General features: G+C 30.6%; 1 protein-coding gene across 1 annotated transcript in view; it reads right to left on the bottom strand.

Moving 5' to 3' along the window:
• Nucleotides 1–349: 349 nt before the first annotated feature.
• The window catches only part of LOC139512129 (choline transporter-like protein 2), a 40,206-nt gene continuing 29,520 nt past the window's right edge, over nucleotides 350–11,035 (bottom strand). The window contains exons 14-23 of the mRNA XM_071299523.1: nucleotides 10,327–10,423; nucleotides 9,856–9,905; nucleotides 8,721–8,897; nucleotides 7,587–7,715; nucleotides 6,143–6,212; nucleotides 4,893–4,966; nucleotides 4,270–4,340; nucleotides 3,209–3,297; nucleotides 2,225–2,309; nucleotides 350–1,322 (exon numbers count right to left, since the gene is read on the bottom strand). Coding sequence (XP_071155624.1) covers nucleotides 1,201–1,322; nucleotides 2,225–2,309; nucleotides 3,209–3,297; nucleotides 4,270–4,340; nucleotides 4,893–4,966; nucleotides 6,143–6,212; nucleotides 7,587–7,715; nucleotides 8,721–8,897; nucleotides 9,856–9,905; nucleotides 10,327–10,423 — 964 coding nt within the window. The 3' untranslated portion in view covers nucleotides 350–1,200. The remainder of the gene's footprint in view (nucleotides 1,323–2,224; nucleotides 2,310–3,208; nucleotides 3,298–4,269; nucleotides 4,341–4,892; nucleotides 4,967–6,142; nucleotides 6,213–7,586; nucleotides 7,716–8,720; nucleotides 8,898–9,855; nucleotides 9,906–10,326; nucleotides 10,424–11,035) is intronic.

Here is an 11,035-nt window from a genome sequence, read left to right as displayed (position 1 = left end):
GAGTAATATTTAACGTTCTTAAAAAGTCCCTTTTGTAGATATCAAGGCGATCAGAAAATCGCAAAAAAATCATTTGAAATGTGTTTTTCTGACACTGTACGCAGACAAATACCCCCAAAATGGGTCTTAAATGCAGTTTAATCTTATCAAAATAGGTGCAAGGTGTGTTTATTATTAATGTTCTGAATCACAAATCCGACAAGCTTTCATTTAAACCATTACAACTGAAATTTCCATTAGAAATAAAAAAGTTAGCATGGGTGTACTGAAAATTCGACATTTTTTGAAAACGACCCGTATATTGACTAACACAAATATTATGATATATTTTTTATATTAAAGAATCTCATTTTGTATTTTGATTTATAGAAATGCTATTTGTAAACATTTTCTTTTGTGTTGTTGACTGAAAAATCAAGGATTTCACTAATGATGTAAATATCTAGAAATATGTTTGATTGTCATAGTATGACTAAGTAGGTTTGACAGCAACAACTGATTCTTAAAAGTAAAATATATAAATGGATTCACCATTTTAGAACTAAATGGATGAGGGGGAATAGGACCTTTATCGGGTCTCCAGGATCGGGTGTTTTTAAGCTCGGGATTTCAGGATTGACCATTTCTGGATCTGGGAATTCTTGTTTCAATTTTGGGATGTCAGGATTTAAATTCATTTAAATTTGGAACTTCAGGATTTCATGTTTTTAATAAGTTGAAAATTGCTTTAACTAGACAACTATAGTCAATTTAGAAAAAATAATGTTTTAAAAACAGACCTATATTTAGGAAGGAAAAACTATAGCGTTTTCTTGGAAAGTGAAATTCAATTCAAGGGATATGTAATTTTGGCCACTGAAAAAGGTCCAGTATTCATAACGCCCTTTACAAAATTATTTGCTCGCTTTATCCTCTATCACTATAATTAAATTAGAATCAGTTGTACTGGCAGGCCCGTAGCCAGGAATTTCTAAAGGGGGGTGCCTTGGCCTCAAAAACTAGACTTTAACAGTCACAATTCGAACAGAACGTTGACTTTAACAGTCATTATTTGTTTTCAAGGGGGGGTTTGTCCGAACCCTCCGAACCCCCCTGGCTATGGGTATGGTACTGGTACAGTATTCACAAACCTTTTATATATAATTAACAAAAAAGTCATGTAAACAAAACAGTTCATTTCACCAATTCAGATTTTGCAATTTAAGCTCTGTTTTCTTCATCTGTTTCTTCATATTTCTTATTCTTTTTTGACAATAATTTCTGCAATCCTTTGCCCATACGATATGGCTTATCTTTTCCATTGTTCACTTCCAAATCTTCCACTATAGGATAAAAGATTGCATGTTATTTATAGCAGTGTATAATATTTTGTAAAAAATCAGAAATTTCGATAAAGTAAAACAAGCACTGCATAAAACGTTTGACTATTCCAGCAGTGTTTTTCCTTTTGGATATTGTGTTTATTACATAAGACATTGGTATAATTTAAGACAGCCTTCTTTGATAAGTTCTTGACTAATATACATCTATCATTCCAGAACCTCTTTATTTAAACTAGATTGTTCAATGTGTAGAAAGTTTAAGAAGACCTACTGGTGCCCTTGACTGTTTTCTGCTCTTTTGTTGGGTTATTCAAAAGACACATTCACCGTTTTTATTCTAAATTCAATGAAACAAATTTGATCAACTTGAACAATGAAGTTATTGAAGATGAGTTTCAATATATACTTCAACATCCAAAAAATATTCAATTATCTAAACAAATCATTAAGTAATATAACTGCTTTCAAATCATTTAAACCTTTGAAAGTCCAGGAAATCTTTGATCAGATATTTAGATTTTGTAAATATCCAAAACAAAGCTCTTTTTATATTCATAGTCTACTGTTGTGGTCTCCCCTGATGTAAATCTATGTTCATTTATAATTTGAACAATCATGAATCTCAATTATTCACGTATATAGTACTGCTGATGGTCATACTGTTGAAAGCTCATAAAGAATCTGAAATCATTGTGGAACTAACAATTTCATTCTGAAAGGGAGGAGTGTGATAATTTCGATTGTTTTTTTCAGAGTAATTTCCCCTCTAAGAAAAGACACTAAAAAAAGGAAAATGGTAAAAAAATAAGATTATAAAAATTGTTGTAAAAGGGAAACCAAACAATAATATCAAAAACAATTCCAACACCCTCTACCACATCGCAATAACATAAAATACTTACAGAAACATAGAAAAAGGGTATCAACTGCCATGGTATAAACATTAAAGAATGTGGCTGCTATCACATATGTTCCCATTATTACAACCTGAAAAAATATAGTGAAATTAAACATCAAAAGACAATATGAAACATTCATCTCAAATTTGATATAAGAATTTGGCACATTAAAACTGGAGGCAAGTTTAGGGAAAATCAGACTGCTTACACTCATGTATAATAAGACATGAAAATCCGGCCCTTTTCATGCTTACATTCAAATTTTAATGATCTCATACTATTCCAGAAGATTTTTTTCTAAATTGAAAATTTCACAAGAATAAGATAAAAATCTCAAGGATGACTTATACTGTTTTACTGTACCTAATCAATCTAATCATGAGTACTTTGATACTTTAAATGCATATTATTATTAAATTTTGAATAGTGTTTTGAAGAGAGAGAGTAGTATATTTTGGTTATCATTACCATCACCCCCACCATTAGATTTATGGGCCTTTTTAATCAATTTTTAGATCTTTGGTGAACTATACTTAACGCAGTCTAACAACCTGCATTTACTACCTAAAACCTGACTGGCAGTAAGTTCAAATATTATTATTTAGTTAGACATTTGTTTATAGTTGAAAACCATGGTATATTTAATTCTAGATACATGTCTGTAAACTTGTGTAAACAATTGTGTAGCTGGTTTCCTGTTCCTGTTCCATAGCTATTTTCCCCATATCGACTTTCTTTCATATTCAAAATTTTATGCAGCTTTATTTTCAATTATCTTTGGAGTAATACACAATAACAAAGCATAATCACTTTCAACTTTACTCTGTGGATTCATTTATTTTCGTTGGACCAGGTATCAATTTTTCGTGGACTGGAGGAAAACTTACATGTTTGTGGTTATTTGATTTCATGGTTTTGCCGAAGCCTGCATACAAAATAGAAAATAATTTCCTGGTTCACCTGAATTCACAGTATTAGTCTACTTACTATGACTGGTACCAGATAATAGTTGAGCTTAGGTAGATAATCCGTAAAGAAATCAACTTTGCCCTGGAACCAGAAGTATGCACCAACACCTGAAAAGAAATAAAACAATTCTAAATGCTTATCAATTCAGAAACCACATTGTTACTTTTAGATGAATATGGAATTTGATTTACCTCTTGGTTTCTAGCAAAGTTTATATATGTGTGGGGAAAAAACAAGGCATGCCTATTTATATATGTCATGTGGAAAAATAGAAAAAATGTCTTGTTATCCATCTGGGAAAAGTATATCCATATATATGTTCACGAATCCATGCATTAACCTCAGTTTAATTCAAATTTCTACCTCAACTTTTCTCCCTATTTTACCCAGAATTTGGTGGGTCTTGTTTGTTTGAAGAATTGCTGTATCGACATATTACAATTTGAAATAAATTAAATCCTTTCAAAAGTTGTCATTTAAAAAAAAAAAATGCATATTAAGGTGGTACCCAACACCTTCACATAAATTAATTTGGCTTGTTTAATTTTCATAAAATTTTGAAAAAGTATTTTCTTTGACTCTTTGACAAAAATAAAAAAAATTCAAAAAATTTGAACCAACTATTTTATCAGAAAAAATACACTGGTTATATAGCAGCTTTACAAACACTACTTTTGATCATTGAGAAGCTTAATATTCCCTTAACAATAAACATGATTAAAACACTAAGCTGATTTTACAGAGTTATCTCCCTGCAGTGTTAGGTACCACTTAAGTATGTGCTAGGTTTAATGGTGCATACTATGGGGTGTTAATTTTATGTATATTTTTTTTCTTTTACTGTGGATTCATTTATTTTCATGGGTACCAATTTTCGTGGATTGATGTAATGTACCATTTTCTTGGTTATCTAATTTTGATGTTTTGGTAAAGTATACATATATCCCCTTAAAAAACTTGTAAGTTGTTGAACAATTAAATTTTTGGTTCCACTGTACCAACAAAATCCACTTAAATTGGTATCCATAGATTATTCATAAATCCACAGTATCTTTTTTCACTTTTACTACATGACTTACCCACACCAGCTGTGACCACCAGTTTGCTAATAAACAGTACATAATCTGTGACTTTGTCAAGAACCATGGCCCTGTATAAAGTAAAATTATCTCAATTATAAAGCTAAAAATTTTCAAAAAATGCATCTAAACTCCTAGTAACAATTGTTTGTAGATCAAAGAAAGATATCTAGAAGTAAAATATTAAGGGTATTGAGTAACAATTTATACAAAGTATCAAAACATTTTTTTGTTTCAAACATTTATAAAACCAGAATTATGAAATGATATTTTTGCCATTAGCAGTCAAATTTGGTTTAATTTTGTCACATTTTAGAGAAAATATTCTGATTTTATTGGAAACCATAATGCATAAACTTTCCAAATAAAAGTTATTTAGTGTGTAAAACGATGAAGAAAGTTAGATTTGCTTGTTTGCCAGCAGACCATGAAATAACAAATTCTTTGTAGCAAGAGTTACAAATTCAAAAAATCCCTTTACAGGTAACAAAAGAATGACTTGAAACCTGTTTGGACCATTTAGTTGCAATCTACAATAAATTATAAAGATTTCAAGGTTCACCTAACAAACAATCAATTTAAACTGTTATGCACCAAAGACCCACTCAAATCGATCAGCCTACCTTACAACGTTTCTAAATATTAAAAAGAATGCATCTTTTGCTGCAGGACAGAAACTTCTACCATATACAGCTATCTGTAAAAATACAAAATATAGAGTTAAAAGTAGTAGGTTTGATAAGGCCCTAAAATGGCCCGTCTTTTAGGTTAAATTTCAAATTAGAATTTATTGACTAATATCACAATGAATTATATCTAATACAGTGACTAGATAGGAAATAAGCATTTTGAAAAAAAAAAATTGTGTACCTGTATGACGTCACACTAGTAGTACTTATTTTGAATTTCCTTGAAAACAGTCAATGAAAATTGGTAAATTTCTATTGATTATTGGACAGGAAACATAGAGCGCATACTTCAACAAAAAAGATCTTTTGAAATAATGTTTGTAAAGACATTTTACATGTATAACTTGAATATTTAGTTTATCAATGCCTGCACTCTATGTTTCCTGTTCCTAAAGATGGGTGAAAGCTGGCAGATTTTCCAAATTTTGCCAAAATCTTATATATTGATTGACCTATTTGGGATGAAAAAAAAAATGCTTTAGAATAAAAAATTTACATAACAAGTTCTATTTAACTTTTTCACATGTCTTTAAGTCAACTTAAAACTTTTTTATATCTTGCAAAATTGAACTTTATAATTGCGGTGCCAAATATGGCCCTTACCAAACTTACTCCTTAACAGTGTGATAAGGGTTAATCATAAAGAAAAGGGTCTTCTTTCAAAGGAAACACCTAAATTGTAGGCAATGTCTGTATTTGTGTTCACACCTTCATATACATTTTCATATCTATCACATATTTTCAAGGGAAAAAAAGGCTGAATTTCATTTGAAAAAATGGCATTGATATTTTGTGTCACCTCCAAACTAAAAAAATATTTATTAATTGCTATAACTACACTTGCCCACACCTTTATATATTTGACAATCATAAGGTACAGGTTTTGCTCATTGTTTAAGAATGTATGGGGATCTTTAGTAGTTAACATTCTTGTCTTTTGGTCAATGGTGGCCTCTATTACAGCACCAACCCATTGTATTTATTGTAACTTTGTTCTCATCCTGAACTTTGTTTTCCTCTTCTACAAATTTCAGATAAATTAATTTGCTGTAAAATTTTCGTGCTAAACATCCAGTAAAGATGTTCTCTAATAAAATTTTACCATTCATGGGCAAATTCAAAATAGTCTTCTTTTTGGTGGCAACAGCAATAAAAAAAAAACCTCTTAGTAAGTAAATAGTTACCATAATGTAAGCATTCCTGTTGAGAAATTTTATAAATTTCTCCAAGCACCAAAAACAGCACTTCATACACCTGTAAAAAAATAATCATTCAATTAAATTTATCAACATGGAAAATTTCCCTCAAGAGTTTTTTTTCAAGAGAAAGGATTTACAGTAAAGATAAAACCTAAATATCTGCAAGTTACATAATAAAAACACCTGAGTAAAATTTTGAAGAACTGAAAACCAACTGGATAACCCAATGATGATTGTGGCCAAATTTAACAAGAGAAGATAATAATTGTAATAATTAACAGACGACCACTACAGACGATGATGTTTGATACAAAGTTCACATTAACAGACGACCACTACAGACGATGATGTTTGATACAAAGTTCGCTTGACCCTTTTCGCCAATTGAGCTACAAATATAATTTAAAACACACATCCACCATATAATAATTAATTGCAAAATCTACTATACATGTACAGTTATGATACTGTTGTAAGGTTATTGAAATGGCATTTTTTGGAATTGATTTTGACTGATTCACTGATAGGGTCTTTGAATCAGAAATAATCATATTCTAAAACCAGTTGTTGGCATGATACGGGTTTATGTTGTTTTGGTTTATTTTATGATGGTATGATACTAAACCTTAACAGGAAGAATTGTGGTTCATTTTCATATGATGAAGACACAATCTTTAATCAATTTAATTGAGGTCTGGAGCTGACATGTCAGTAACTGCTAGTAGTATTTTGTTAATTAATGTAGATCATTGTCATTTTGCTTAGTAAATTGTCATCTAATTTAACTTTTGACTCAGACTTTTAAACTGAGTTTTACTGTGTGTTTGTTTATTCTACATAGGCTAGAGGTATAGGATAGGGTTGAGATCTCACACTACATGTTAATCCTCACCACATTTTTGCTCCTATCCCAAGTCAGGAATCTCTGGCCTTTGTGAGTCTTGTATGATTTTTAAACCTTGGTTCATTTATATGTTTTGGAATAAGTGTGACATCTATTTTCTCTGAACAAGTATGTATTTTTGTAGATGGGCCAGCTAAAGCCCATCGCATTGTACTGGATTTTCGTGCTGTGTTGAATCGAAGACCCATAATGATAGGTGGCCTTACAGTGATGAAGAACCATTGGTAGCCTTTTTACGATTTCAATTTTATATAATAGGTGAAATATAAGTGTCTATTGCAAGACTACAGGAGTTTACAATTACAAATTACAAGACTACAGGAGTTTACAATTACAAATTACAAGACTAATGGAGTTTACAATTACAAATTACAAGACTACAGGAGTTTACAATTACAAATTACAAGACTACAGGAGTTTACAATTACAAATTACAAGACTACAGGAGTTTACAATTACAAATTACTGATGCATTGATTTGTCATTTTTACAAACCAGGAAGAACTTTTACTTTACTAAACTTACTTTATGAGGAACTTTGAGACTGGATTTTCTGAATTCTTTAGCTTGGCATCAATATATTCTAATAACACACGAATCATTTTGATAATAGCAATGATTAAAGACCCAAATGCTAATGATCCTAAATGATACCTAAAAACACAGAAAAATATAAATCTATATAGTACATGTAATTACATATTTTAAAATGTCATGTGTTTAATGATAATATCTAGGAATAAATATCACTTCAGTTACTTATACAAAGGACATGGAAATGACATATTGCACTTTCTCAAATTTCCATAACTGTAGATTCATTTATAATTGTTGGATATCAATTTTGTGGGTTTCATGGGTATATGTGAACCACAAATTCAAATGTTCAATGAATTGCTACATTTTTATTTGGTTGTATGCAGACTTTGGCAAAACCATGAATTTAAACATGCATGAAAATGCAGGTGTATTGGACAGTATTTTTTTCATTGTCATGTAGCGTTTTAACATTTTTAAAAGATCATTCAAACTGGAAAATAACAAATTTCATGGAATTATCAATATTTAATTATGTTTTAAAGTAAAATAGAATCTAATTTTATCTAATATTTGTCATTATTAATCAGAGAAAAGTAATGTATCTTCTTTCAATATTTCAAAATGTAATATTTGGAAAACAGTTCATTTACAAAATGGAGTTTTCTAGAATTGTAATGTTTTTTCGTGAAAAGTATGAGACTTGAGTGAAATTTAAAAGTAATCTGAAATATCAGAATTCTGTCACAAATTGAATCTGGTAGTACAAATTCTTTAGCAGGAGTCATCAGGGTTAGGTAATAATGCTGAGATAAGAGAACAAACCACAGATCTAGCATGGTATTGATTGATTAATTGATTTAGTGGTGTTTAAAAACACATTCAGAACTGCTTCTTATTTTGTGGTGACCAGCTTTTATTGGTGGAGGAAACCAGTGTCTTAAGAGAACCATCTCCTTTGGAAGGAAAAACAGACAATCCTTGTCAACTAATATTTGAGTTGAATGCACCTGTTTTGTGAGGCTGAAACTCTAAACCTTAGTGTTATAAGGTTAGTGATAAAGGAGTTGAATTACTTGACCACTCGGCCACCAAGGTCTAATATCTTGCATGATAAATTACCTGATTGATCTGTAAAATGAAGACAATACAGGCATAGTAGGTATATCTTTGGGTTTATTTACTGCCCAGTAGTAAGAAGCAAATGCTCCTGCCAGTGTCATCTGTCCTAAAGCTATGATGAAATTCATTAACCAGAAAAACATGAAAAGTAAAAATATCTCCAGTGGTATAATATATCTGAAAAATATAAAAAATAAATAAATATATAATTGAATGATTGGTTGGTGTTTAATTCACATGAGAGATTCAAAGTCACAACCTCAGAATTCACCTTATCACTATTTGTCCGCCATTACTGGATATCACACAGGTTCCCGTAAAATTTTGACGTCATAAAACAAAATATCTGACGCCACAATGGAAAAGTGATTGTTGTATGCGTGTAAAGTTCAAGCGGCCGGGTCACACAGGATAAGCGATAAGGTGTATTGACAGGCTAGTGATAAAGTAGTAGGACTGCTTAGATCACTAATGGCCACCAATGACCTATTACATATATGTTTCATCCCAAGTTATATGCATAGATAACCAAATATAATCAGAGATTTGCTTGTGTCAACACTCTGTACTTTCTGGATTTTTCTGTACAAAGAATTCAATTCACTAGTACACCATTAGATCAATAATCAAGATAAATAAAAGTTTTGGACGAACTGTTTTTCTGTTAAAAATAATATCCTCGTCTCATGTTTTTTTTTGTGCTATAAAGAATGCATTGTACCGTCTCAAATTCCATTGAAAAATCATGCATAGAACTAATTCATATGACACAAGAAAACTTATGATATGACCATACATTGAACTTTCTACTACTTCAAGGAGTTTCATTTTTCATGTACATAAACTCTATATCCAGTGTGTTTATTCTTTGTTCATTGTGTGTCACACCACTTTCAGCAACCCTGACCATATAATGGAGGCCATATGGTGGCTCAAACAATTCTATCCAGAGAGATCTACCAACCTTTGGCTCGTGAACTGACTAAAACCTTGCCATTAATTAGAGGTTAGAGTCTACACACTGTGTATTATGTACAACTTTTATTAATTGCATCACGACATTCAATGATGTATATAATATACATTGTACGTGTATATTGGGCAAACTCTTCTTACTTGTAAAGAAATTACTTACTGATCTCCACCATATTTTACAAAACCACAAAATTCTCCAAACGTTGTGTCCTAAAATAACAAATTATTCCAGTAAGTGATATAGTTTGCCAGAAATTTAAGTTCCTACAATCGTTAACATGGGATTCACATGAAAAGTTTTCAAATATATTTTTCCTTACTAAAAAAGTACCAAACATCTTGACTAAAATTAATTTGGCTTGTTTAATTTTCATTTTTTCAATTTTTACAAAATATTTACTATTAACCTCACACTTCATCTGAAAAATTTCATTTGATATATAGCAGTTTGACAAACACTAAATTTGATCATTGAGAAGCTTAACATTTCCTTAACAATACAATATGTTTAAAACTGTCAGCTGAATTTTACAAAGTTATCTCCCTTTAGTGTTATGTACCACCTTAAATTTCATTTTACTTTTTTTTATAATTTGAAAAGCTTCTTTTACCCCTGATACATTGTACTTACATTTTCATTGCATGGCAAACTAGACAATGCTTCACTACCAATCTGACTGCTGGTATCATTTCTGAAATACTCCCTTCCTCCCATAGAAGCTACAAATCTGGCACCAGGTTAAAGATTGTATTTTATATATATATATAGAGAGAGAAACTACATTCAAATATTGATTATCATTATAACATTGTGATTTGTTTCCCCTTGTTGTGTCTTTGTTGTCATTTATATTGTTACAAATTATTTTACGTTTGTTTATTGTCCCTTTTCTGTTCTGATGCTCTATTTGTAAATCCCTTGATCACGATTATAAGGGTAGAGATCTATAAAAACTTATTTGTCCCTTTCTTATATTTATATGCCTGTCCTAATTATAATTATATATCCTCTTCGGTGGTTGTCTTTTGAAATATCTAAATGTTTAAGATATTTAGAAAATTGGATATATTGGAAGATTTTTAATAGGTTTTAACTATTCTGTGAATTCATACACAACCATTTCAGACTTTGGACAATAAAGAGCTTTCATATTGCATAAACACCTGTCCCTTGTTAAAGAATGTAGGTTGCCCTGTAAATGTCCTTTTGTTATTTGTGGCATTAGATTGCTGTCTCATATTAACATAAACATTATTTACCTTTTTTTCATAACTTACACAAGGCCAGATTTGTCAACTCTATGCATGGCAATGATATTTTATTTCTTTCATCACACAAA

This window comes from Mytilus edulis, chromosome 2, assembly GCF_963676685.1.
Source record: "Mytilus edulis chromosome 2, xbMytEdul2.2, whole genome shotgun sequence".
Taxonomy (NCBI): domain Eukaryota; kingdom Metazoa; phylum Mollusca; class Bivalvia; order Mytilida; family Mytilidae; genus Mytilus; species Mytilus edulis.
Note: the sequence above shows the minus strand (reverse complement) of the source record. Positions and strands in the feature narration are given on the sequence as shown.